Source organism: Pyrus communis, chromosome 13 (genome assembly GCF_041283825.1).
Source record: "Pyrus communis isolate YQ-2024b chromosome 13, ASM4128382v1, whole genome shotgun sequence".
In the NCBI taxonomy this organism is placed as follows: Eukaryota; Viridiplantae; Streptophyta; class Magnoliopsida; order Rosales; family Rosaceae; genus Pyrus; species Pyrus communis.
This window is the reverse complement of record NC_142577.1, coordinates 26305470-26333408: the sequence shown is the minus strand read 5'-3', so window position 1 is coordinate 26333408 and position 27939 is coordinate 26305470. Positions and strand designations below refer to the sequence as shown.

The 27939-nt window shown below is 38.3% G+C and overlaps 5 protein-coding genes, 1 long non-coding RNA gene, 2 other non-coding genes and 2 pseudogenes across 9 annotated transcripts; 7 read left to right on the top strand and 3 right to left on the bottom strand.

Moving 5' to 3' along the window:
- Positions 1-331: 331 nt before the first annotated feature.
- LOC137737406 (IAA-amino acid hydrolase ILR1-like 4) lies at positions 332-2891 on the top strand. Its single transcript, XM_068476864.2, has 5 exons — positions 332-1097; positions 1352-1477; positions 1626-1940; positions 2042-2170; positions 2350-2891. The coding sequence occupies exons 1-5, from the start codon at positions 711-713 to the stop codon at positions 2725-2727; spliced, it is 1335 nt and encodes a 444-aa protein (XP_068332965.2). The 5' UTR covers positions 332-710; the 3' UTR covers positions 2728-2891.
- A 1917-nt stretch (positions 2892-4808) lies between these two features.
- Positions 4809-10371, top strand: LOC137737405 (uncharacterized). The gene is made up of 18 exons (XM_068476863.2): positions 4809-5037; positions 5121-5388; positions 5779-5991; positions 6370-6428; positions 6580-6717; positions 6841-6915; positions 7045-7128; positions 7229-7290; positions 7437-7506; positions 7893-7968; positions 8054-8184; positions 8655-8714; positions 8822-8896; positions 8987-9091; positions 9180-9275; positions 9367-9447; positions 9533-9634; positions 9728-10371. The coding sequence occupies exons 1-18, from the start codon at positions 4996-4998 to the stop codon at positions 9794-9796; spliced, it is 1806 nt and encodes a 601-aa protein (XP_068332964.2). The 5' UTR covers positions 4809-4995; the 3' UTR covers positions 9797-10371.
- A 1672-nt stretch (positions 10372-12043) lies between these two features.
- LOC137737403 (cypmaclein) lies at positions 12044-13292 on the top strand. Its single transcript, XM_068476862.2, has 3 exons — positions 12044-12389; positions 12523-12565; positions 12925-13292. Exons 1-3 carry the CDS (start codon positions 12291-12293, stop codon positions 13107-13109), a joined length of 327 nt encoding a protein of 108 aa, XP_068332963.2. The 5' UTR covers positions 12044-12290; the 3' UTR covers positions 13110-13292.
- A 426-nt stretch (positions 13293-13718) lies between these two features.
- Positions 13719-14108, top strand: LOC137736301 (UDP-glycosyltransferase 74E1 pseudogene; annotated as a pseudogene).
- Positions 14109-14217: 109 nt separating this feature from the next.
- Positions 14218-17655, bottom strand: EMB3108 (DEA(D/H)-box RNA helicase family protein). Of its 2 annotated transcripts, none has more exons than XM_068476860.2 (9): positions 16964-17655; positions 16500-16790; positions 16228-16341; positions 15712-16133; positions 15197-15515; positions 14951-15103; positions 14718-14769; positions 14456-14521; positions 14218-14351 (listed from the first exon to the last, which is right to left on the bottom strand). In XM_068476860.2, exons 1-8 carry the CDS (start codon positions 17243-17245, stop codon positions 14466-14468), a joined length of 1689 nt encoding a protein of 562 aa, XP_068332961.2. In that variant the 5' UTR covers positions 17246-17655; the 3' UTR covers positions 14218-14351; positions 14456-14465. The 2 variants fall into 2 exon arrangements, with proteins under 2 accessions (XP_068332961.2, XP_068332962.2); XM_068476861.2 differs by having other exon boundaries at positions 14218-14348; positions 16964-17411.
- Positions 17656-18053: 398 nt separating this feature from the next.
- On the top strand, positions 18054-18727 carry LOC137737401 (uncharacterized). The gene is made up of 2 exons (XR_015954788.1): positions 18054-18314; positions 18382-18727. It is a non-coding gene; the product is annotated as an uncharacterized LOC137737401 (long non-coding RNA).
- A 293-nt stretch (positions 18728-19020) lies between these two features.
- Positions 19021-19136, top strand: LOC137738508 (U5 spliceosomal RNA). Its single transcript, XR_011068954.2, has one exon. It is a non-coding gene; the product is annotated as a U5 spliceosomal RNA (small nuclear RNA).
- A 354-nt stretch (positions 19137-19490) lies between these two features.
- LOC137737400 (uncharacterized) lies at positions 19491-21914 on the bottom strand. Its single transcript, XM_068476859.2, has 3 exons — positions 21528-21914; positions 21234-21401; positions 19491-19853 (listed from the first exon to the last, which is right to left on the bottom strand). The coding sequence occupies exons 1-3, from the start codon at positions 21814-21816 to the stop codon at positions 19630-19632; spliced, it is 681 nt and encodes a 226-aa protein (XP_068332960.2). The 5' UTR covers positions 21817-21914; the 3' UTR covers positions 19491-19629.
- A 2477-nt stretch (positions 21915-24391) lies between these two features.
- Positions 24392-25948, bottom strand: LOC137736300 (uncharacterized; annotated as a pseudogene).
- Positions 25949-26073: 125 nt separating this feature from the next.
- TRNAV-AAC (transfer RNA valine (anticodon AAC)) lies at positions 26074-26147 on the top strand. The gene has a single exon. It is a non-coding gene; the product is annotated as a tRNA-Val (tRNA).
- The last annotated feature ends 1792 nt before the right edge of the window (positions 26148-27939 follow it).

Here is a 27939-nt window from a genome sequence, read left to right as displayed (position 1 = left end):
ACAAGTTCAAGGGGGAAATTGATGAATACCTCTTACTAAGTAGAATCCATGCTTACATCATCTCTGATATTTTAAGTTGGTACCGGATCTTTTTCGGATATAAGAGAACTGAGCACACTAATCAATAAATCGAGATCATTGAAATTTGATTTAACAATTACAATTATTGTAAAATTTAAAAGGATCATCTGTTTGTAACCGTTAGATCAAATTTCAATATTTCGGATGCATAGTAAGCTTAGTTCCTTTGATCCGAAAGGGTTCTGGTTCCTTTTAAGTTCGAGTAAAATTGGGAATTTTGTTTTATTTTCTATATTTTCTTTTGAAGTTCAGATTTTTTTTGTTGTGTGGATTAGATTTATTTCTTAATATTAATTCCACTTAGATTCTAGGTTATCGTTTGAATTTATTTTTACGATTGTTCTTTTACTTTACTATAAATTCTTCGAGGTGAAGAAGAATAAAGTACGAAAGTGATTGTGAAAAAAGCCTGAGATTTGATTTTCCTCAACGAAAGAGCATTTCTTTTTCTCCTTTTTTTTTCGGTGCTGGTGTCATTTTCATTCATTTCAAAGCTGAAAAGTCTTGCAAATCACTGTATCATTTTAATTTTAATTTTGTGTGTGTGTATATATATATATATAGATGTATATATTTGACTATACCTGGCAAAGCTACTTGCTCATTATTCCATCTGCAATTTGTGCAACATGGACTTTCTTCTTCTGCAACTTTTGTTCCTAATAATCTCCATCGCCATGCCCTTGTGCTTTTCTCTGAAACTCCAAAGTAACCCAACCGATCATCTCAAACTGTCCTCCACATATCAGACTTCTTCAGTGAAAGATCAGATAGTTAGGCTGGCCAATGAACCCAGCACAGTGAATTGGATGAAAAATGTGAGGAGGGAAATGCATGAGAACCCAGAACTTTCATATGAAGAATTCGAAACAAGTGCACTCATTCGCCGCGAGCTCGAAAAACTCGGTGTTGCTTATAAATGGCCCGTGGCTAAAACTGGCGTTGTAGCCACGATTGGCTCTGGCTCTCCTCCCTTTGTTGCTCTGAGAGCTGATATGGATGCTTTGCCTATTGAGGTTAATTAATTATTTCTCACTATATTTAATTTAATTGTTTTTTTTGTTTAACCTTCTTTTCTCAAAGGCAATTTAAATTGTTGGGTTTTGATCAGATTGATTGATATATATTCTGTTGCTACTTTATTCCTTTTCACTGGCTTTTAATCAAAGTGTTTGTAACAAGGTATTAAAAGTGGAATGTTGAAAAAAAAATTGATGCTTTTTAAAAAAGCACTGTCATGTTGACAGCACTTTTCTGCATATGAGTATAGGAAATGGTGGACTGGGAGAACAAGAGCAAAGCGGAGGGAAAAATGCATGCTTGCGGCCACGACGGCCACGTCGCCATGCTTCTTGGCGCTGCAAAAATACTAAAACAACTGCAAGACACATTGCAGGTGAAGTGAAATATTAAGTTAATTAATAAAAACTCATTTGCCGATATATACAAGCGCTCGAACGCTGAAAGCTAACTAATTAATGCGACGCTAACCACTCATTTTATCGGCACGTATGTCATATTTTAAATCTGTCAGATTATTGCAGGGAACTGTTGTACTAATATTTCAACCGGCTGAGGAACGCGGTGTCGGCGCAAAGGACATGATTGAAGAAGGGGTGCTTGATAATGTGGAGGCAGTTTTTGGGATGCACATAGTGCTTGATTATCCGACTGGCGTTGTTGGATTGAGGCCTGGAGAATTTCTAGCCGGTTGTGGGAGCTTCAAAGCGAAAATTCACGGGAAAGGGGGTCATGCAGCAATTCCTCAGCAATCCATTGATCCGATTTTGGCAGCATCAACATCTGTAATCAGTTTGCAGAGCATCGTCTCGAGAGAAACGGACCCTCTAGATTCCCAGGTATGTATACTGTTTCTTTTTTTTTTTCTTTTTTTTTTTGTGTAATTTCGTCTGTGATTATTTTGAAGAAAATGCAGGATTTTGCTTGAACATTAATGCAGGTGGTTTCTGTTGCTGTGATTAAAGCGGGGTCTTCCTTTAATGTCATCCCGGAATCTGCTACAATTTCTGGTACTTTTAGAGCTTTTAGCAAGAAGAACTTCAAAGGACTCATGAGTAGAATCGAAGAGGTAGGCACATATAGAACCGGTTGCAAACTTTTTATCAAAATTCAAAATTGCATATGAACTAAACAGAAACAAAGAAACGCTAACCCGATTTATTATGTACGAGTTATTGTTTGTTTAGCAAATTGTAACCGCGTCCAACTAAGCGTAAACAGACAACTGAAATTCATTCTTGCTGACAGGTTGTAAAAGGGCAGGCAGCCGTGCACCGGTGCTCCGCTGAGGTCGAGTTTTTAGGGAAGGAACATCCTACCATCCCTCCTACAGTAAACGACGAGAGAATTTATGAACAAGTAAGGGGAATCTCGAGCGAAATAGTAGGAGAAGAAAACATACAATTAGCTCATACCTCCATGGGGAGTGAGGATTTTGCTTTTTACTTAGACAAGGTGCCTGGATTCATGCTGTTTTTAGGCACAAGAAATGAGAAGATAGGAGCCATACATGCACCACATAGTCCTAACTACATCATCGATGAGGATGTGTTTCCCATTGGGGCTGCCATTCATGCAGCTTTTGCCCATTCTTTCCTATCAGATTCAACTGCAAAGTTGCAATAATTTCTGAAAGTCCATCTTCTTATTATATGTTCATTTTGTGTCATCCTTAAAAGTTATTAAAAAGATCGATGCATCCAGATTGTCTTGAAATGGTGTATAGGATCTTGTGATTTATGATTTAAAGGATCAATGACTGACTTCATTTGGATTTACTTGCTTGATAACCAAGTTTGCAAAAATGGCAATTAAATTTGCAGTTGTTCGGGTCAACATAATACGATTCCATTGATATGTACATGATTTTAATTTATATGTTTGCACACGATAAGTTAAAGAGTTGGTATTGGGTTTGGCAAAATTTTAAACTGTAATTAACACCGCGTTACATGACTATAGTAAAACACGACAAGTTGTTAGGTCTAATCACATCAGTCGGATGGTAAATGAAATTTTTCCTTTTATTTTTACTTTTTCATCACGGCAAGTTAACACATTCCAGATTTTATTATTTTAGACCTTTATTTTACGGTAGAAGGATTCGATGATCAATGCTTGAACAAGTTTAGAGAGCATACATTATTACACCAACATGTCAACCAAAATTACAAAAGCAAAACATAAACTACGACATGTGAAATTCCCCCAAATTACATAATAATACAGATAACAAAAGACTAAGAATAGTAGAGCCGATCAGAACCTTCCTCCCTCCCTCTAGACAAGAACCGCGGCGGCAACGAAAGCTAGGAATCCAACAACCATGGATGGATATGTGTAGCTGCTGCCAGAGGGTGGTGCTGCTGGGGGGGCCGCCATACCGGGCATACCCGGCATGTCAGCTGCAGTAGCAATCACAACTAGTAGGGCAAAGCACAGAGCATACGTTGCCCTTGAGGCCATGACTGATATATGGAATGATGACTTGCAGACTTGCAGACTTGCAGTTGACTATTTGGTTTATGGCTTACAACAATACAGGGACTGAGACTATATATAAAAGATGAAGGGGTTAGATTGGCCGGTCGTTTCTAGGAACTCGTTAATTGTTAGGGAGAAATGTACAAGGCTAGAAGCTGTCACCTTCTGTACCCATCTAGGTTTATGGTTTTGTCAAATTTATTTCTGCCTGCAGTAGTTGCTTGCTGGTTTGTCAATTTTATCTAGGAAATTTTAAGCGTGATGGTAACATGTTGAGTTGGGAATAATTGCTTAATTATTTCTTTTGTTTAAAGAGTTTCTTTGGAATTACTTCTGCTTACAAGTATTATGTTTTTTCCTAGAAGAACGGTGAATTTTTTAGTGAATTCCCAAGTGCTTTTTGAAATTCATTTGGAAGTGACCCAAAAGCATTTTTTAAGTTTTTTTTTTTTTTTTTTTTTTTTTTGTTTTTTTGTTTTGATAATCACTATCACAAGCAGTTCACCATCTGAGAACTGTCTTTAGATATTTTAAAACAATCTCAAACCTACAATAAGACCATTGAATGGATGGATTGATTTGGTTAAGTTAAGCTAGTGATGAGAGGCCTAAATGAAATAATCCAAACGGTAATATCTTGGTTCAAAGCTGATTGTCAATATGTCATTGATAGTGTTTCGGTATTATAGTAGCAAATACAATGTACACATTATAGATGAATTATCAATCGGACCTGACTAGTAAAAAAATTAGAGAAAGAATGGTTCTTTATACGCTCAAATTTCATCTCTAGACACCTATTAATTTTATTTAAAAGAAACTCTTGTGCCTACATATAAAATTACTATAAAAGACTTAGCAACTTTAGACTTCTAATACATACTTTTGTCCTATTCTTTTATCGTAAACTTGGCTATTTGTCATATACCTCCTCCTTCAGGTAGTAGAATATGAAGTTCTATTCCTTCTTATGGTATCATATTCCCCCATTCACGCTTATGTTATATGTTCTAATGGAATTTCCTTTCGTAGGCTCAAACTAAGTAGTTATTATTCAAATCGTTGTTGATTGTGGGAATAATTTGGGTGTCCGGATAAACAGGGTGTCTATAAACGAAACTTGGGTGTACATGTAACCAGTGTTAGAGAAATCGCAAAGGGCCCAAATTGAGACTGTTCGTTTTGGGCCGTAAAGGCAAAACGCCCAACAAATTTCAAGAAGCGGAAGCAAATGTTATGGAAAGGTGTATTGTTAGTTGATAGAGTGATCGTCTGCTCGCTCGTTTGTTCGATAACAATCTTCAGAGTCCCCGCCGCAGCTTTCGCTCTCTGCAACAACAACAGAATCTCCATAGCCGTATCCGTACATATATCTCTATGCCCTTCTAACTTCCCACTCACTCTCACCCTATGGGCTCCACTTCCGCCATCTTTCTCTGCTCTCGTCCCAAGGTTCTCTCTCTCTCTCTCTCTCTCTCTCTCTCTCTCTCTCTCTCTCTCTTACTTGAGTGCTGAAATTCGTGTTGGGTTTGCAGATACTACTGCGGCCGCAGAGGTTGCAATCTCAATTCGAATCCCAAGGTCCGGGAAGTGCTTGGCTTGGGTATCGTGCGCAGGGCGTGTTTTTACCTCCTATCCTTCCGCGACCGAGGAGATGCTTGGCGGTAAAAGCTGCTTCTAGGCCATCCGGTGCTCGAAGAGTGTACAGAGAATCACAGAGTGGGAGCTCATTGTCTGTTGCTCCCGTCAAGCAGCTCGCTTCCTTCGTCGTTCCCGTCGCCTCCTTCTTCGCCGTCACTTTTGGTACTGCTTTTGCTTTCAACTGCCTTTTCTACTGTCTATTCAGCAAAAAAATTGACTTGGTTGAATGTTGGATAGAAATTAGAAAACTTTAACTTGGTTAAAATGTGGGGTAGAAATTGAAAAACTTTAATTTGGTTAAATGTTGGATAGAAATTTGAAAACTTTAACTTGGTTGAAAATTTGAAATGTCGAATAGAGAATGCATTTATTTTTAATTATTAGCAAATTTCTACTGGAAAATGGCATTTGCTTTAAATTTTTGTCATAATCAATAGATACCTTTATTATGCTTGTGTTATCAGAGTCATTTGTGGTCCGGCATTGTTGTTTCGTCATTATATTTGCCTTGTCGCTCAAATTGGTGCACTAATTTATGTCTTCAGCTGACAGTTTTGTGGAAATTGGTGGAGAAAATCCTTGTTCCAAAGCGGCAGAGGACTTCATCGGTAGAGAGCAGTACGCCCGCACAAGGAATGAAATGGTCTTTTGCCGCTGGTACGAATTTATTATCGGGTCTGGGTGCAAAGATTGAAAGAGAGTCCAAGCTGAAGCTCAATGACTTTGCCAAGGAACTTAAGTCATTCAGAAGTGTTGACCTGTCAGGTAGATGCTGTAGTACTCATGAACGTAGTTTCTCTATCTTTGCCAGCCTTTTGGAGAACACTAGCCAGCTAAAAAAAAAAAATCGTATTCTGCTTTATTTTTGTTTTTTTCCTTATTTATACCAGTTTTTATCCGAATACCAACTGGAATCGCACTAATTTCTGGAACAATTGATATTTGAAATCATATGTTGTATGATATTTTTTTTTTTATTAGAGGTTTATTATTGTTTGTTAACTTCCTCATTGATTGTACCTTCCTTTTTGTTGGAGTTAAACCGGGTTTAGTATGCCAGTCATTGTCATTTGAAGGTTCTAATATATCTACTAACTAAATGTAATAACTCGTGCATGTTCTGGCAACACTTTGTTTTGACAGGTCGTAACTTTGGAGATGAAGGATTGTTTTTTCTTGCAGAGAGCTTGGGTTACAATCAGGTTTGAGTTCATCGGTCAAACACTAAAGCTCTCTGTTTTATATATATATATATATATATATATATATATATATATATATTCTTGTTTATCTTTTTAGTTTACTAAGAAACTGTAACTGTGGACTATTATTGTGTGCTTTATTGTGTTTCAGACTGCTGAAGAAGTAAGTTTTGCTGCAAATGGAATAACTGGAACTGGAATGAAAGCCTTTGATGGTGTTCTTCAATCTAACGTCATGTTAAAAACTCTTAATCTTTCTGGAAACCCTATTGGAGATGAGGGAGCTAAGGTCAGTACAAATTCCTCCCACTAACATTATTCGCTCCACCTCAGTCACAACTTACAATTGTACATTGTTGTGCTTTCTTAAATTAGAGAGCTGATTGTTTGTGTGGTGTACTATTGTTCACAGTGCCTATGCGATGTATTGGTGAATAATGATGGTATTGAAAAGCTCCAGCTAAACAGTACTGACATAGGGGATGAGGTTAGATTATTGCTTCTATCCAAGCTGGTGTCCTAATGACTACATTCATGTGCTTTCAAAAGATGGAAGAGGAAAGGCTTGTTCATGAATGGTACACTTAAGATGCATGCTGCTCATTTCACTGTGCAGGGTGCAAAGGCTATTGCCGAAATGTTGAAGAAAAATTCAACCTTACGTGTTCTCGAACTTAACAACAATATGATCGACTACTCTGTAAGGAATGGCTTCCAGATATTCTAAGATAATAATCTTCGATGAGTTCAGTCATAGTTCACTAACTGATTCTATTTATAATTTACAAAAATGGAGGTAGGGATTTACAAGTCTTGCTGGAGCTCTTGCTGAGAATAACACACTACGGAATATACATCTGAAGTTAGTCAAGTTCCCCTTTTTTTCTCATATAACACAACCTTTCTGGTTTTTATCATCTTATGTAACGCTTGTTCGTGCGTATTGCCTGGCTATGGCTTTGGCTTCTTTTAAAGAAATTCTTCTGACAATCTTTTATTTGATTGAAGTGGCAATTATGGTGGCGCCCTGGGGGCGAATGCTTTAGCTAAAGGACTTGAGGGAAACAAATCTTTAAGGGTACCTGTCTCTTCACTACCACTCATCTTTCTGTTTTGCAATGCGACAAAATTAAATTACTGCTCTATGTTGATGATCTCTGAATGTTGCATAAATTTTCAAGGTATTTTACATCTTTGTTAACTGGAAATACGATAAGTTAGATAAGTGAATTTTCATACGATAATAAGCCTGAGGAAGACATTCAGTGACAGTAATCCACAAAAATCTATTCTTAAGCAATTTTAAAGATTGACGGAACTCTGTTTATTGTTTCCAAGAAACACCGCTTATTATTCTTCTTTTTAGCTGCCACAATGTTGCTGCATAAAAATATATGAGCTTGCAACAGATTTGGTTAAGTTTTTGAGAGGGCTCTGGTATTAATAGCTATGATATATATGCAGGAACTTCATTTGCATGGAAATTCTATTGGAGATGAAGGAGTGAATGCTTTGATGTCAGGTTTATCATTACATAAAGGTTTGTGTTTCACTATATTAATTGCCAATTTTTGGTCAGACTTCTTCGGTTTCCTGCAGTTTATCTCATATGCATATTTTCTTAGGTAAACTTACACTTCTGGACATTGGCAACAACTCTTTTACTGCAAAAGGTGCTTTCCATGTTGGTGGATATATCAAAAAGACCAAAAACTTGTTATGGTTGAACCTTTACATGAATGATATAGGCGATGAGGTATAGTATTTTCAAGTTGTTGATCACTTCTGCTACACAATTATCTGAATTCAGAATTTGTCTGGTTTCCTTTTCAATTGTGAAAATTAATCAATAGCCAATCTAGAATATTTGGGAATTTTGTGTACAAAGTAGATTATGATGAATGAAGTCATTAAGCATATGTTTTTCATTTCAAGGTTATCAGCTTGCATTGAACTTTCTACTGCTACGCTATCACTGTTTGGATTTTCTGGCATTTCACAGTCTTAAGACAGAACAGAGAATTTGACCGACCGAGAAAAAAAAAAAACACAAAAAGGAAGTTTGGACTTAGTTTTAGTATTTCCATTCTGCAATTTGGTACATTGTTTGTGCTATAAAACATACCAAGTAACTAAACAGTACTTCATTGACAAGTTTAGAGTTTTATAACTACAAAAACCATGTCAAGTTCCTTGCTGATGTATAAATCCTGTTCATATATCTAGGGAGCCGAAAAAATTGCAGATGCTTTGAAGCAAAACCGGACGATAACAACCATAGACATGGTGAGAAGAGCATGCGTCTTTGTTAGCAGCATTTTTTTTTCAATGTATCTGTGAAAAACGGTGTCCTTAACGTGCTAGTTTAGTAAACATGGGGATCGTTCTTACAGGGGGGAAACAACATCCATGCCGAGGGAGTCACTGCAATAGCTGAAGCATTGAAAGATAACTCCGTCATTACATTTGTAAGTCCTTAATCTTTGTCAACTACCTTTTCTTCCATCTTTCCGTTTTTATTCATGAATGTAATGGCACACACTTCTTTCCTCGCTCAGTTGGAACTCGGTTACAATCCCATGGGACCTGATGGGGTGAAGGCTTTATCCGAAGTTCTCAAATTTAATGGAAACATAGAAACCCTTAAGCTTGGCTGGTGCCAGGTAATCTATAGTTCATGTGCGCTTATCTATTGTACATCAAACTCTTGGATCTGAGCTTTTAACGTGTATTGTAAATTTTGTTTTGCAGATTGGCGCAAAAGGTGCAGAGTTCATCGCAGATATGTTAAAATATAATACCACCATCCGTGTTCTGGACTTGCGGGCGAATGGACTTCGAAATGAAGTGCGTTAATGTAGATAAACAATGTCTTCATACTCCATTTAACCCTTTATGATCACTCAATCTTATGTTATTTTATACGTTAAAAATGCAGGGTGCATCGTGCCTGGCTCGTAGCTTAAAAGTGGTTAATGAAGCTTTAACTTCATTGGATCTAGGGTTCAACGAAATTAGGGTATGTATTGGCGTTGTGTTTTCTGTTTACCCCTTCACATGTTAGTGGTCTTTTGCACACCATCTGACATTGGTTTTGTATTCAGGACGACGGGGCTTTTGCAATCGCTCAAGCACTCAAGGCTAATGAAGACGTGACGGTTACATCTCTGAACGTAGCCAGCAACTTCCTCACCAAATTCGGTCAGGTATCCCTTTCGGCGTCAAGGATCTTCGAGTTTCACCATTTATGTTTGCCATTTTGTTTTCGCTGTACAACGGTGTTCTGGTTCATGCTGCAGAGTGCTTTGACGGATGCAAGAGACCATGTGTACGAGATGAGTGAAAAGGAAATCAACATTTTTTTCTAGCAGGCTTACTTTGTAGACCAGAAATGTGGATGCAGAAACTCGAAACAACACCGTTCTCGCGGTTCATTCTTTCCCTTGGAAGCATCGGCAGGAACTCGAAAGTCCAGGCAATTGGTTGAAGTTTTTGAGTTCTTATCAACTTCAACTTACCAGGAACAATTGACAATTGGAAATTTTGACGTTGAGAGATCATAGTTAGCTCTTCAGTGGTAGGCATTGTTTGTTCTTAAAAGGTTGTCAATTTTTATTTTTTTGAATTTGGAGGTCGGGGTGGGAGTGGGAGGTGGTGTTCATCACTCGAGTTAAAAATAATTCTGCAAGCTTGTATCTGTCAAATGAACTGATAAATACTCGTACAAGTTTTGTAAAGATTTTTGTGTTAAAGATGACTAGTGTCTTGTAGGAAAATGAGAAATGGGAAGGACTAAGGAGAGTCTAAATAGTGGAATTATCTGCTGTCTCATGTTTTTGGCACAATATTTTATATTTGTATGAGATTTAATGTTAAACTATGAGGTGACAGAGTTTATGAAGAGTCCTACTGTGAGAGTTTCCTTAGCAGTTCTCCAGCAAAATACTTGGTTTCTCGCGGCATTAATTCATTTATCGTAAATTTTAGTTTAACACGTGCACATAATATTTTCGTGTTTTCAATGTCTTATTTTGTGTACAACTAAGGAACCAAATAATGCTTAAATTATATTTGAACCGATTTGAAAGTGCCACTATCCGAGAACTTTCATGACGTGAAAATTCCGGTGACATGGTGGCGGTGTATGAGGCCATGAAAGTTGTCTCCCACTGTCCATATTGTCTATTTTATGACGTGGAAGCGGTGAACAGAGTTCGTGGCTGTCCTTGGAAACAACACTCATGTCATGGCAGTCGGACTGGTACTTCGTGGCTGTCCTTGGACGACGCACTGTTTCAGTTCCCGTGCCTACCCCTGACCCACAATTTTTTTATTTTCAAGAAAAAAAAAATTTACATATAACCGTTATTATTACCATAGCATCTTGTTATAATAAATTTTTCAACGCATAACATTATATTATTAAATTAAATTTATATAATGAAAAACACGTTTCATGCAAATTATTTTTCAAAAAGAGTACGAAAAAAGTGAATAACACCCTTGAAAAAATGTCCTGAACAGAAATGCAGGAATCTTTTGGGCGTCCGTTTAGTAAGAAGAAGGTGAAGGCTTCCTCCAGCTCAACATGAGATTAATATTGCAGTGTGTCAAGAGCTGTTATACCCTTACGGTACTTCAAATCAATGATGCATTATTATATGAAAAAATTTGATGTACAAAATATAAATTGACTTGAAATATCGACATAATTTCATTCTCGTGTATCAATTTTTCTCGTACGCGTTATAGTACAAAGAGAGTGACTTCCCATTCTCTTGATATCAATCCATCCAACTGGACTTGAGCTGTCCTCTGCTGAATACGAAATCAAATTATAATTATTATTGATAAGTAGTTCCATCCAGCTGGGCTTCAGTACTGCTTTCCAACCGACTCGTTCATTCATTCATGCATGCATGCATTCATAGAATCTCAATCCCCCTCATTGGCCATGAACAATCCATGTCCTTCCTTATCCCACGACCCATGCGTGTTGGTGCTCATGGAAATGTAATGGCCCTTTCTTCTTTTTGCCCTTGGTTTTATCGATACTGACTTCTGCACTTATTTCATGTATTTGGAGTGAAAAAACCGATACACAGAATAAAGAGACAAAAAATATATTTAAGCAGAATCAAGAAAAGTGTAATGCCCGTGTGCATGCCATGCATACTAGTTCCGGAAGATCCAGAATTTAATTAATAGGCATATGTTCATCTTCACTGATGTTGACAAATGCTAAAGCAATCTGTTGAATATGGTACACGTCCTGTTAAATGTTATTAAAATATTCTTAAAAAGACATTCCATGAAACACTCATTGAATAAAGGTCCTGAAAGACCTTCATAAACGCTTTTCCCGACTAAAAGGGTCCAGCACCAACAGGATCATATGTGGATATCCGTCAAGGCTAAGCCATGAGTTAATCGAAAGAAGTAGCCGCATTCTACCTGCATGCGATATTCATGAATGATTTATCAAGAAAGAACCTAGCTGGGTGCCACGTACACCAAAGAACTGAAGTGGAAATTAAAATCGAGTTTTGTTTTTTTTTGGAAATATCGACAAATATTTTATGTCACCAAAGTGCGTGGTCCGTCATGGTTCAGACACCGATATGGCGTCGTATTAGTTCAAGACATGCCGAACAGCAGGGCATGGGGGCATGCAAATACGGTGCAAGAGACATGGGCAATGACGTAACTCTACCAAGACGAGAACGACTATATAAACAAAAGGGGACAACTCTTTCTCTATGTACTTCAAGACTTAAGTTTTCAGAAACACTAGTTTCGACTGCTGTGAGCCTGTGAGTAAGCTAAACAGAGAGAGTAAATATATATACTGTCACAAAAAAAATGTCGTCACGCTTGCTTCTCGTTGTGGCGGTTTTGCTCTTCGGCTGCATGGCGGTGGTTCCGTCTCAACATTCTACCATTGAAGACCATGAAACGCAGGTTAACTAATTAGTCACCACTCACCAGCCACTGGTCATGCATGACTGCTTTCGTTTTTTCTCTTTGGGTTCTGTTTCTGGAATTTCTGTAACTATTTCTTACCAGTTATTAATTACTTATGTGTTTCTTGTAGGCGGTGGTGAAAGGAGCTAACAGAAGGCTTTTACCATTCCTGAGTATGCATGCATGGCCTTAATTTTCATTTGCTTTCAAAATTTAAATCTTTCTATTGCTGCGTGTAGTTAATTAACTTAAAAATCAATGACTTAGCTTTTTCTTTTTTATAAGCAATATTTTACTTAGGAAATGATTTCTGAACGCTTAGAGAAAAATAGTGTATGTAAATTATTTTATTTACTATAAATTGATCTAAATGGTGTGAGAAGGAGTATTCGAATCGAGAAGCATATCAGCTCTAAACAATGTGCATGGATATATTTGTGCGTGACTTATTCAATTGATTTAGTACATAGTGATCAATTGTTAATTAGTGTTAATGAATAGGGTTCGCATGTGTGTTTGTTTTAATTTGCAGACTGTGAAGGGTTGTGCAATCAGAGGTGCAGTAAGCACTCGAGGCCAAACGTGTGCACGAGGGCATGTGGGACCTGTTGCATGAGGTGCAAGTGTGTTCCTCCCGGCACCGCCGGCAACAGAGAAGCCTGCGGGACCTGCTACACTGATATGACTACTCACCACCACCACATCAAGTGCCCTTAATTACCACTAGTTATCAATTACCGCCTTAATTAATCGGGAATAAATAAATTTCAGAAAACTTATATGCTGTATGATGTTTTTGTATATGTATTTCGTTATTTGTATTTTCTGTCGATGTTAATCATGTGAATGTATGTTAATTTATTTCAAGTGTATTGATACTACAAGAGTGAGTTTTCAGCATGCCGAAAATTGTTAATACACGTTATTTCATTATGCAATTTCATTTGGAGTAACTTCAAAACACGAAGCATGATTTAAATGCTCTTAACAACTTAAGTTTGTAAATTTTTGAATGCATGTTGGAGGAAACAAATTTTATCAGATTAGTTTAGTCAGATTTCACTATAATATGGAGCGAGCCAATGCTGAGAGGCATGCAAGCCTCTCAGCGAAGAATGCACCAGATGGTTAGAAGCAAAGCTACCCAAATCCGTCGTGTATGTTTCCTTCGGAAGCATGGTTTCTTTGACTCCGAAGCAGATGGAGTAGTTGGCATTGGGATTGAGAAAGTGGAGTGCATTTCCCGTGGATGGTAAGAGAATCGGAACGCAGTAAACTGCCCGGTGAAATCATCTACTCGGCGAAAGAAAAGGGTTGGTTTCCGACATGGTGCAACCCAGCACTGGCACATGGAGCAGTTGGGTGCTTTGTGACTCATTGCGGGGGGAATTCGATAGCCTTGGGGTGCCTATGGCGGCTGTGCCTCAGTGGGCTGATCAGCTGTTTGTGGAGGAGATATGGGAGGTTGGCGTGAGAGCTAAGGAAGACGAGGAGGGAGTGATGAGGAAAGAAGCATTTGTCGGGTGCTTGAAGGAACTAATGGAGGAAGAGAGAAGCAAGGACATTAAGAAGAATTCGAGTAAATGGAGGGAGATGGCTAAGAACGAATTAAGTGAAGGGGGGAGCTCTATCAAGAGCATTGGTGATTTTGTAGAGCATCTGAGGCTTGCTAACAAGAAAGGAGAAGTAAAGGAGTTTATGAACGGCACAGATTGAACTAGATTATGCCTCTTACGAGCTTATTTCTTATCGATCACCACAGGAGAAGCGGAGAGAGATGTTGTCAATAAAATTGACAAGTTAATCTTACCGAAGCACCATGGCATAGTCGGAAAACGTTAAATATCTATAAATATGAATCGAATGTGCTTCTTTTTACATCAGTTTCCTCGCAGCCTAGCTTTCTTCTGCTACAACATCCTCATCAACATCTGTGAGAGTGATTTTTCGGCAGACCTGCTAAAAGTATAAACATAATAATCAGTACCGTCCCTTGTATCATAACCAATATGTACTCAAATCATAACGAAATTATTCAAGATGCAAAGTTGTATTCTACTAACCTAGCCAGTCTTATGCTAGAACGCTCTCCTCATTCGATGATGAATCCTTGATCCTCCGCAAAGCAGCTATAAGAACAAAAATGATAGAATCAGGCCCCATATATCATAACCAATCTGTTTCCAACCATAACAATTCATCGAATAAGTTAACCAAATTTCTAATGAACTTCTAATGCACTACAGTTTTTTGAGCATGTACACTTGATTTTTATCTCAACTTTGTATTCCTGAGTTTTGGACAGTTGAAGATCTGAACTTTTACCTTTTTTCTTAAGCTTATTTCGAAAGCTTCTTTTCCTGCTAAATGCCGTCTCCTATAATAAGAAAGCAAACTAGTAATTACCAAGATGCACCAAAAAGACTCCATCGTCAATCAGAGCAGTAAAAACACAGCAATATGCAATCCGTTGTCCAAAACTGAGGATTAAGTCGAAGCAAAACGGTTGAATCATAATTAAGAATATCTTGTTTCGAATTGTATGTTGTTATACTTACCACAGGCAGATCAAGTTCTCCAGCTCTACGAACTGCAGCAACCAGGTCACGGTCAGATTCTGTATACATGCTAGTTACAAGTCCATATTGACCAGCTCTGGCTGTGCGACCAACCCTGTGTATAAAGTCCACAGCAGAAGTAGCAAAATCTGCCTGAAATGAGTAATTGACGCCAAGAGTTAGCTCTGTTCATACTAATAAATACCCGATGAATACTTGAAACAGTATAAAAACCTTAAGACACACCTGGATAACATGTGATACATTTGGAATGTCAACGCCACGTGCGGCAGAATCAGTGCACACGAGAATGCCACCTTTCTCTTGGAAATCAACCAATGTCTTTGCACGGTCTTCCAAGGAGCAATCTTTATGGTATTGGTAACATTCAATCCCAGCTTTCATTAATATCTTTGCCACCGATTCCACAGCCTCAACAGTATTTGCAAACACCATAGTTCGGCACTGACCGGAAGTGGATCTCGTCTCAATTCCATGTTTCACAGCCTTTATAAGTTCATCCACCTGAGTATCAAAAGTAACTTCAATCCACCTTTGCTTCAATCTGAAATATAACAGAAGCAACAAATTAACAACACTTACAAACACATCAATGTTAAAACATCTACTATTAACAGAATTGACTCCAAACAAATCCCCATAAATGCAGCAAAATGAGCACAATATAGCACTACAGCGGTTATCTGGGGAGCAAAGGAGAATATAAACAGTAACTGGTAGATAAAAAAAAGGCGTCCCACCTGGGGTTGTGGCAATGGAGGTAGTTTCCACTAACCCAATCGGCCTCTGGAAACATCTTCTTCAACACTGCCCCGGCAGTTCTCTTTCCATTCGCTGGAAGAGTAGCTGCAACAAAAACGTACTGTTTACTGCGCTTGTAAACTTTTCTTACTCTCCTCCAGTCTAAACTTTTTACGTGCCCAGCCTCAACCTCCTCCTGATGTACGTCGCCATCTTTCTCAGAATCTCCCTCTTCTTCAAATACGTCTTCAGTCTGAAGATTGTCTTCATCTTCTGAACTGAAATGTGAGGAAGTGGGTTCTGATGGATTCTCCTCACTTGACCGTGACAATAGCTTTTCATCAAACCGGAGCATGTGTATGAGACGGATAACCTTATTCTGGTAACCCCCAGAGAGAAGCATATCTGCTTCATCAAATACCTGCCAATGCCAAATTGGCCATAAATCATGTGATTCCTTTTTCTATATGCATGCAATTATAGATATGTGATTTTGAACGGAGAAATAAACATACCACATATTTTACACTCCTTATAAAATCCGTACGACGGAAATTTTTTGGGTCAATATTATTCAGAAGAGCAGCTGGTGTCGAAACAATAATATCAGGTTCATTAACTGGCCATCCCTGCAATCAAAGTTTGTTTTTTTGTGAGAGAACAGTATCACAAACATTTGATAGGCACAGAGAAAAGAGAAGGTGAACCACATCCATCTAGTAATACAAGTAACACCATACAAGTGCATCATTCTATATCCAAAACCGAATAACAATAACATCAATACCTGTCTCCCACAAAGAGATACAACACTCAGAAGTGGTTCGCCATTTTCGCCACAAAGACCATTGGCCATCCGAACCACTTGGTCTGCAAGTGTCACATTTGGACAAAGAACAAGAGAAATCTTTCGGGGTTGGGACACTCCTTGATCAGAAGAAGCAACATTCGCAGACTCGTCGTGCTCATTGCACAGCTTATCAATCAAAGGGACAAGAAAGCTGTGCGTTTTACCACTACCAGTTTCAGCTGCCACAACAACATCCTTCCCTGAAAGTATAGATGGTATGCTAGCGGCCTAAACTCCCAATACAACAAAAATGCATCAATAAAAATTCAAACTTCGAAGCGATTTCACAAATTGGGATCAATAATCTGAAAACCCAGTTCGAGTTTTCACTGCCCGAATGGAGAAAATTGAGAAATGAAAGAATTAATTAGGGTTGGAAGTCTTAGGACTGAACTTGTCACCTGAACCAGAGACGGTTGGCCGAGGCCGGCATTGTAAAGAGCTTGAGAAACCTTATCGGATACGCCGAGGGACGTCCACGAAACGCTTTCTTCGGTAAAAAACGTATCTCCGCCTTCCTTCCGGTACGCGGCGGTGGTGGCGGTTCCGAAACGGCGAGGGTGACTGAGCCAGAGCAAGCTGATCCGAAACGGAGACGAAGAATTGGAGAGAAGAGAGAAGGAGTGCCGGAACTGGGAGAGGAACCTGGGCGGAGATGAGGAGAGTTTGTAGAACGGAAGCATTTTTGTGGCGGAGCGATGGGTTTTTGGGATTAGGGTTTATGGAATGTGGATAAACCCTTGTTGCTGTGTGAAGATTGGGTTTGGAGATGGAGGGAGAAGTTTAGGAGGCGGATACGGTGGCAGCAACAAGCGGGCGTGTTTCGTGACTGACGCATTTTGGTCCGTTGGATCACTTGCTAATCAAGTGAGTAGTTTAGAACATTACTGATTCTAGAGATTCGTGAATCGTATACGTTTATCATACATCGTACGATCAGTTATTGTTAAATAGCCTTTATGTTTATTTTTAAATAAAAATATTTAAAATAATATATGAATGCACGATGTATGATGAACATACACGATTTATGAATTTTCAGAATTCTCACAAAAAAAATCCGAATTCGAAAAACCCTACTCATGTTTTTCTTGACTTAAACTCTAACCCACAAGGATAACTTATATAGCACCAATATCACTACAGTGATATTCTTTTCCAACACAAGTACATATGCACGTTTTTATTCATGTGCCTTTGTTTTATTGACATAGGACGTCTCAACGTATTGTAGATTCACTGGATTGCCACCCATCAAAAGTTTAGTCTTGGTAATGTCTACTTTCGGTAATGTTTGCCACTTGTGCTATATATTAAGTAAATTATTGACACGTGATAAATTAGTAACGCGAGATAAGCACATGTCTGAAGATGTCTTTCTCTCACAATGACCCCTTCAGTCATGGGGCTCAACTGTAAATTCCGAACAGTCAAAGGCCCTCAGGAGAAATCGACGAGTATATACGACACCAGGATTTAGAGGACGTTTTAGATACGAGAAGGGGGAGGAAAGAAATGAGCTGGGCTAGTGTAACTCCGCTTCTATCACTACCTCCTCCAAAGCTGCACCCTTCCTCCTCCTTCCTCTCTCCTTCTTGGTCGACGTCTTCGATTCCAAGTGTTCGGGTTTTAACAACCAGTAGCATACACTTCTCTTCTACTTCGCCATTTTTGTCGTTAAGAAAGCAGCAGATATGCAGAGCAGCGGGCGAATACAAATTTCCCGACCCAATTCCCGAGTTCGCTGATTCCGTAAGTTTTTGTGTAAGTTACTCGTTAGTTTTCCCAAAAGATCTATTTGTCGATTCTTCGGGTGCAGGAGACAGAAAAGTTGAGGACCCATCTCTTGAACAAGCTCTCCCAGAAAGAAACGTATGAAGACTCGGTTGAAGAAATCGTAGGGATCTGCACTGAGGTACTTGAACCACTTTTGGATTTAAACTTGACTTAATTATCTTTTTAGGCGAGTAGATTTTTTTTAATCACCAATTGTATACAATCATGTTTATCTTTGTCAACCGATGGAAGACTGATAGTTCGTTTCTTCTCTTGGACGAACTCACAGTAAAGGGTCTAAATAGACAGTTGTTAAGCTTAAAAGCTAGTTAATGGATGTATAATTGTGAAATAAACAAGTTCATTTTAGAAGGGAATTGTTATTGGCACTTCAGAAGTCTCATTTAGCACCCCAAACTTTCTATATTTAGAAGGAAATGTACAGTTGTGAGGAGCGCCAAATAAGATTTTAGAACTGCTAATAACAGTTCCCCTTTCGAAAACCACCAAAATATTAATAAATGTCTCATACTGCCTATGTGATTTTCGGTGAACATAGACGAAGACAGAGTATAAGTGTTGAGGAATAATTTGCCACGATGTCCCACATCGCTTAGGAGAAGCGCACAAACCACTGGAGAGCCACGACATAGTGCTTCTCCAGCCAATTGTTTACTCACGGAGCTGTGTGGTGAGCACAAAGCGAACTATTCTTTCGCCTTTTACTAAAGAATACCGTGTGCACACCGCCAATAATGGCATCCGCCTTTTTTTTTTGTAAGGGTATTTCTATATTGAAATGCCCTACAAATTAAAGTCTAATATTCGATAGTAAAATGTGACAAGTGAAATGTGGAAGGATATGCGGCTATAACCGGAGAATATCCACGCCTTCGCAGCTGCCTATCTTTCTTCTTGAGATGCCCCGAACAGCCATAACTTTTGATGATGCCGAATAGCCGAGGACCAATGCTTTTACCGATGCAACATTTTGTCCCGTCAAAGGATTATACGCCAGAAGGTACATCGAAGCCTGCCGCTTCGAAAACAGCAGCCTTTAGTAAAAGGGAAATAAAAAGAAAGCAGAATGTAGAAATGCGTACCCCGAAGCTAAGCTGCAACGAAGGACTAAACTGTTGCATCACAACGTGGTAATATGAAAAGTTTTGATCCATGTAACAGGATAGTGCTGTAATTCATGAGGCTGTACACACAAAGTCATATTTCATTTCGTTCCATCCAACTCGTAAGCAAAACATACGTGGATGATGATTAGCTCTCGGGGAGCTAATTACAAATCTGGTGGAGATCGATCCATAATCTCTTCCCTATCAATGAAACGCTCTAACAACTCTTTTTCTCGCAAAACTAAGCAATCTTCAGACTTGCCAAAGATGTCGTACCGCCGCTTGGCAACATAATCATAAACCATCTCTCTCAGAGGAGTTGGGATCACCATGAAAGCACTCAAAGCAGAGTAAGGGAGAGGCAAGTACGACAAAACTTTCAGTGCAGCTGCAGAATCATATCAAATGAAATTTTGGAATTCAACTGTATAAATAAACTGAAAACTTAAGACTATATTTTAAGAAGCTAATTACAAGGGGAAAATATAAAATGCAGGCCAACAGGAAAAGCAATCGCAATTGACATGATTGACATTCACATAAATGTATAATATGTATGCATAAAATCTTCCCATGTTTAAAGTCTTGTTCCTTGAAAGCTGAGAGCAGAAAATTCGTCCAAATCAACGAGGCTTAGAACTAGTATTCTGTGGAGACATAGGACTAGTATTCTCGATCAACAAAGTTCGAAAATCCAATAAGTTTGTTGCTACTATTTACAATCAGAAAAAGAAAAAAAACAAAAAAAAAAAAAAAAAAAAAAAAAACAACAGAAGAATTCCTTGAAGATTAAAGACATCATCCCAAGGGAGTCTTAATGCTATTAATAGATCCTTGGATTTGAAAGGATGGACTATGGCAAGGTTCCGATACGACTGGATTTTCTGTTACTAATACAAAAAGGAAAAGAATAACATACAAGATGGACAGTTTAACATCACATTTGTGTTTATAGAAGAATAGCAAGAAACCAAAGTTTTCTAGCTAACTCCTAATATCTGGGAAGAGAAATTGTTCATTCTGTTTTAAAACATAGCTGTACAGAATAAATCTACCAAATAGATAACCCATGATCCATACACCGGTCCAAGCCAAAGGAACTCCGTACAAATCCAAAGTTTATAAACTGTAAATTCATTAGTACAAACCTAAGTTACTTAAATGACCTTAGGCAGCATGCTTCCAATCTTGTGTCTGTCTTCTCATATGATATACATTCTTTCATCATAATTTCCTTAATCGAGTTTATTTACCAAACAGCGTCAACAAATTATGACACGGCATTAAAACAGAGTTGCTTAAAAAACCAATCTAATGGATTCCCCATGTACAATCCAGAAACAACACTCAAAGAATATGGATGTCTAGTACGGGTTGTTTATGAAGATACTTCATAATCACTTTGCATTATTCCTCACCGCACCATATTAAGAAAACCAAGCATTCGCAAAAGGGTTTGTAGCTCAATTAGTTAGGAGCGCATGCCCCTGCACTCGAGGTCCTCTGTTCAAATCCCCCTCCACGAATATCACGTGTATGTATAAACAAAAAAGAAAACCAAGCCCTATTTGCTTCCTATCACTTTGCATTACCCAATTTTAGCTTGTCACTTCATAAATTCCGAGTTGGTAAACGGAACAATGAACTATTTTTTCAAACCCAGAACCAAAATGGAAAATTGCTAACTATTTGTAATACGCAATGCGATCATATGAATTCTAAAGCACATTAACAATTACAAAGTTCGAGAAAGCCGAAAGATTCTAACCAGTAGAGCCTTGGTGGTAAAGCCCGGGGCCTTCGACAAACAAGAATCGACGAAGAACGTCCTCTCGATCCAGACCACATAATCTCAGGTAAGGCTCAGCAGTCTCCGATTGAACGCAACAGAATTTGATCTTCCTGTACTTGTCCGCTTTGATCACCCACTTCACCCCTGTTTTCAACAACATTTCAGACCAAACCCCAATTTCCCATTTCCGATCAAATTGAAAACCCTAGAAATTCATATCCCTCAAAACGCACAAGAAAAGAGAAAGGGGAAATGGGGTTTCTGAAATACCTCCATGGCAGAGATGGCAGACCCCATCGTACACCACGACGCCTGGCTGAAGGAGAGTGGGTTGCACGATCTTCGCCGCCGCGGAAGCAGTCGGGTTACTGTAGACGGGCACGTCATCATCTTCTTCTTCGCCCAGATCAACGACGTTGGCGGCAGTGCTCGAAACGACGTCGCGGGGAGACGGTGAGTTGGAAGAAAATAGACATTTGAACGAAGGAGATGGAGAAGAAAGTGAAGCTCTTGCTTTTGTAAGTTTCGGCAACAATCTGATCAGCCTTGCCGCCGTCATCTTTGGCTCTGGTTTTTTAGGGCTTTTAGCGGCGGCCCCGACTGTCGTTCAAAGTTTGTATTCCCACAGAAAGAAAATGGGATCAGATCATTCTAGGAAGAGATTTTTCAATGTGTTCGGTACAAGAAGTGATATACTACGTATTATTATACAAATATTGTGATTTATGTGTTAAAATGTTAATAATTTTAAAAATAAAATTTTCCACCACTTACATAAAAACAGATGTACCACATCCGTATTCCCGTCACAATGAAAAATTTCTCTCATTCTAGGGCCATCCGTTTGCTTGGTTTCCAAGTTTTGGGCTGAACATTTTGACTCAATTAATTTGTTTGTTTCACACATTTAATCGTAGCTACACTGGTTAGATCGGATTATTAGTTTAATTTTACACTCCACATATATATTCACTCTTACGTATGTAAAAAATTTTAAGTTTAAATCTTGTGATGATGAATAATTGTTTAAAATTAATTAATTTCCCATTTTTTTAATGTGAATACATTGTGTTTAAAAAAATCGCTTTTATAAATAAAATAAGGCTAAATCGGATTAATGACCCCCGTGGTGAGAGGGTAGTCGGAAGATAGCCGTCATGGTGAAAAAATTCAGATTTAAACCCTCGTAGTGAACTCCGTTAGGATTTAAGCCCAAAATTAACATCTTTCTCGTCTGTCTGTTAATCCATTCAACCTTTATGAATTCGTTGATCCATGCTTCAATTCCATTCAAATACTGAAAAATGAAATATTGGGTTGTGAAAATTGACCTTGTAGCATCCCACATCGTCCAGGGGAGTGATCCTTAAATGTATATTTTCATCCCTACCTAGCACGAGGCCTTTTGGGAGCTCACTGGCTTCGGATTCCGTAGGAACTCCGAAGTTAAGCGAGAAGGGGGCTAGAGCAATCCCATGATGGGTGACCTATTGGGAAGTTGTTCGTGAGTTCCCAAAAACAAAACCGTGAGGGAATGATAAGCCCAAAGCGGACAATATCATGCTGCGGTGGTGGAGCGGGCCCGAAAAGTGATCCGCCCCGGGCTGGGATGTGACAGACCTACAGATTGAGGATGGTGTGGTTGGAGCCTCTCTGCAGTAAAAGAAGCTTCAGGATTTTGTAAAAATAAGAACGAACCGCAATTTGGGTGGTAAATGTTAACTTACTCAAACTTTACAAAATCTAAAGGTTAATAAATAACAAGGGATTGGAGCCAAAAGCTTAAAACTTCACAACCCATATCAAATCTCAGCCGCAGATGCCACCCTGAGCATGAAAGCAAGCTCCTTTTTTTGGTTTTATCGTAAAGAAAGCTCCTTTTTTTTCTTCTGGGTATTCTACTTAGAGAAAGAGCTGAAATTTAAAAACTTGCTCGGGTTGAATTAACCCAGAGAACACAAAAAGTGACATTGCTTTGGACCAGAAAATTTAAAATCCAATGAAATCTTTGGGGAAAGGGTGTGATTGTTAATTTTGGGTTAACGGAGAGTTCACATAAATGTTAATTTTGACTTAAATCCTAACGGAGTTCACCACAAGGATTTAAATCCGAATTTTTTCACTACGAGGACTATCTTCCGATTACCCTCTCATCTCAAAGACCATTAATCCAATTTAGCCATAAAATAAAAAATTACTTGGTTCAATTTGAGTGCAATTCGAACGGGTTGGACAAATTGGATGGCAAACACAATCTAACCCAATTTTAATGTTTGGGTTTGTCATTATTAGCAAAAACGATGACGCGTTGGAACATCCTGCACAGAAATTTTTTGCCATTTTCATTTTTCATGTATAAACCAAAATGTTGTGCATGCCTTCTTTCTTTTGGTTATAATGGAAGAAAACTCACTTAATTTTAAACCATTTGTCCACCCACCCACCCTCACCACTTGAATTATCCTAAAAAATTTATGTAGTATAGACTTTTTGCCTCAGTAATTTGGGTTTTGTCTTCAGTAGTCCAATCTACCAAATAGTCCGACCTTTAAAACAATTTTCACCGTTTAATTTGCGAAGACCATCTCCAACCGAAAAGTTCAGAGGGCTAAAAATAGTCCGAAAACCGTCTCCAACCGAGGGCTAGGCCAGAGGGCTCGTGAGCCCCATGGTATCTGAAAGGGCTAGCCAAAAAGTTCAAAAAATCATGTCAGTTATAGCTTAAACAAAATATTGAATCCAACGGCTAGTTGACTAACCGTTGCATTCATTATTTTTTTTTGGGATCAACTTTTTTTGTAAAAAAAAAAAAAAATCTTAAAAATTCTAATTTTTTTTCCCTATAAATACCTATATCATTCATTAAATTTAAGTATAATTTTTTTGGTTGTTTGGGCTAATTACCGTTGTAGTTTTTAAATTTAAATAATAAATTATATTTGGTCCTTTGACCCTCGGTTAGAGACTGTTTTTTGTGACAGGGCTAAAACGAGCCATTTGGCCCTCGGTTGGAAACGAAGGCAAATATGATCATGTAATGTTCATTAAAATATTAATATCTTAGATGACCAGATGGTTAAAACAAGCCGCCAACCATCGATTGGAGATGGTCTAAAGTCAACTTCGGTTACTGGTTAGCTATCTCCCTTTGAAGCCAAAGCAGCTTCTCTGGACCCATATTTTGCGAACACGTCACCGAGCACAGCCTTCTCCTTCACCTTAGCCTACAGCACAAGAAACAATCTTGATGTAATTTACTAATTTTGTCCCTTAAAAAACAAACCAGACTGAAAAGTCTCAGTAAATATGCAGCTGAAGCTGATTACCTCCTGGGGGATCCGCCAGTAAGCTGCTTCTTCTTCTTAGGGGAGCTTTCTACTTTCCCTTTCACAACTGGCTTTTGGCGGGGAAGCTTCTCTTCTTTAGCTTTAACAAGTAGCTGGTTAGAGGAGGATGAATCTGCTGATAAAGACTCGGATTCCGTCCATGATTCCATGCTATCTCTGTCTCGTCCATCTAGGTCTGAGCCACTGATAGATTCCAGATTCTCTATGGAATCTTCCAGTTCTGGTTCATCGAGTTCAAAATCAGAGCCGTCGTGTTCATCAACTATGCTCTCCTCCCGTGTGTCCAGGGAAGAATCATCCAAGTCAGAATCAGCTTTCTGATCTTCTTCCAATTCAGAAACAGTTAGTTGACGAGCATTATCGTTATCCGATGATTGTTTTATGGCGTCTTCCAGTTCTGGTCCATCAATCTCAACATCAGAGCCCTCATATTCATCAAGGATAGACTCCTCCGATGTGTCCATGGAACAATTGTCCGAGTCAAAATCAGCTTTATGATCTTCTTCCAATCCAGAAACAATTAGTGGGAGAGCTCACATTCAGCGGTGGCGTATCTAAGCTCACATTTTATCTGCTTTTGAATCTTACCAAATGTAACACTCTGCGAAGAAAACATCTCAACGAAACTGCCATGATAGAAAAACCAATCAACTCGTATGTAACAGAAAACCGGCATTGTAATAAAATTTAGACCACAATGCATACAACCAAGATTCAAAAGTAAATGCTGGTATCCATATGCTTGATAGTATTCTCAACTGTCAACATTCATACTTAAAACGGTGCCCTATCAGGTATTTCACAACCACACATATCCACATAGCCCGAAAACTTCCGCACCCTTCCTGTCAGTCACTATGTTTCTTTTTTTAAAGAGACGACATTCTAAACTACTGTATTCACAATGACGGGATTCGAACTCTATATCTACATTAAAGGGATTTAAACGCGGGTACAATTCAATGGTTGCATTCTCAAATTAGAATTCCATTTCATAAACCCTAAACCCGCACATACCTAGTTGCATCGTTCTCCGTCTTGAAATGAACCCCTACAAATGGGGTCCTTAGTTTTGTTTCCGGAGACCGCACGGTTTATGCTAACCAAACCGGAGACTCCCGACCCGCTACTTCTCCAGGCGTGGACAGCAAGAAAACCGATAAGCGCGTGGTGGGTTTGTCGAAAGAAGCTGGTTTTGAAAATGGCGGTGTGGAGGGAGGCAGTTGAAGAAGATGGGTGCGGGAAGACGAAACCCAATTGGGATTTGTGTGGTGGGAATGAGAGGGCGGCAGCGAGAAGGGATTTGGAAGTGCACGGAGGTGGAAACCTGCCGGTGCTTATCATCTTTACCGCTCAGTCCCCTCTTCCTGTTTCTCTTTGCTCACCCTGCTACTGAGCAAGTGGATCAACCGCTTTGGTATTAGCCATATATATAATTTAATAGTAAAATTGAGAAATAATTGCATCAAGGTTTCGTGGTGTAGTTGGTTATCACGTCAGTCTAACACACTGAAGGTCTCCGGTTCGAACCCGGGCGAAGCCATGAATTTTGAAAGTAAATCAAATTTTTTGAGTTGGACTCTTTTGAGGCTTTCTTCAGTTGGGCTGGGTTTAGAGCAAACGAATTATTTATTGGGTTTGGTTGCTCTTTCATACGGTACCCAACCAATTTTTCAAGGTTTGTTATTTTATTTTATTTTCGACAAACGACATTGTTTATAGATTAAATTGTTAGTTGATAGAAGGAAGGAGAATTAGTAAAGATCGAATCTGCACCAAAGTACATATGCATCATTACCTTCTTTCACTGTGATAAAACATCATCTGCAAGCTTGTTAATGTCTAAGACGTTAAGGAAAATATTATTTTCTACCCTTTAGGCCGCACAGTCTCTGCCTTGTTTGGCAATATTTTCTATTCTCAAATTTATTTTTTTGATATGAAAATAAGTCGACTCATCAGAGAATCAGAAGGCATTATTTAGTAGTATTGTTTAAAATATCGGTATTGGTAGAAATATTGATAGGTAAATTTGTGGAAATATCAATGGATATATCGTATATCGATATCAATTGTCTTTGATGGAAATGATGAAAATTTTCTCAAAAACATGGAAATTTATAATTATTTTTTAGGGAATGTCATATGAAGTCACAACACACGTATGAATCAAGAATTAATGATTAGATAATGTGTAAACAATAAGTATGTGATATGTGAGAAGAAAAACTTCCTTATGATGACAAGTAATAAAATAAAGCATTTCACTATAAAGAATAAATTATACATAACTTCATTAAAATTTTCGTCATGAAAGCAGCACAAGTTTTATTGAAGTAAGCTAATACCATAAAGAAAGAAATTAAAAAAATAAAGAATGCATAGGCTCATGGATATTTCCTGCAAACTTTTTGCAAATTGTCTGCAAACACTAGATATTCTCTGGAAATATAAAAAATATCGAGGAAATTGACTGATTTCCTGAAATATCCTGGATATGAGGTGAAGTTTAGACTTCCACCCCTCTCGTCATATCGTTCCCTAAATTTTTAGATATTTCTGTGGAAATATCAAACATATCCATGATATTTCAAACACTGTTTAGTAGAAACAACACAAGTAAATTGTAGCAATGTTCCTTTAACTTTAATCAAACTGGAACAATGCTCCCTCAACTAAAAATCCATTATGATTGGTCCCTCAACTCATCAAAATATGCAGCTATGATCATTTTTGTCAACTTCGTTAGAATTTTGTCAAAATAAGTTATGTTGGAAGGATCATTGCTACAATTGGATTAAAGTTGAGGGATCATTGTTTCAATTAGGTTAAATTTGAGGGACCATTTCTTCAGTTAGATTAAAGTTAAGGGACCAATGGTAATGAATTTTTAGTTAATGGATCATAACTGCACGTTTTGATGAGTTGAGGAACCAATGATAATGAATTTTTAGTTGATGGACCATTGCTCCAATTGAGTTAAAATTAAAAGACTATTGCTACAATTTACTCAAACAACACAGAAGTCAGCATCAAGCATGGACTTGGCAATATAAAAAATAGAGCAAGACGCTCCCCCGGTGCTGAGGGTCATGGTTCCACCTTCCATTTCCAACCATGTTTACTTGTTGGCATTAGGATTAGGTGAGTGACAGCTTTCCATCGCTCTCCAATCTTTAATTATCACTTGTTTGACATTTTAGTTGAAACGTATGAATATGATTGATCATCCATATACTAAATACTGATAAATCATAATTAGAGGTCTAGTATTTTTGTTCTTTTCTATATACCAAATTATTAGTTTTTTATTTGAGAAATCGGTTAAAATGATT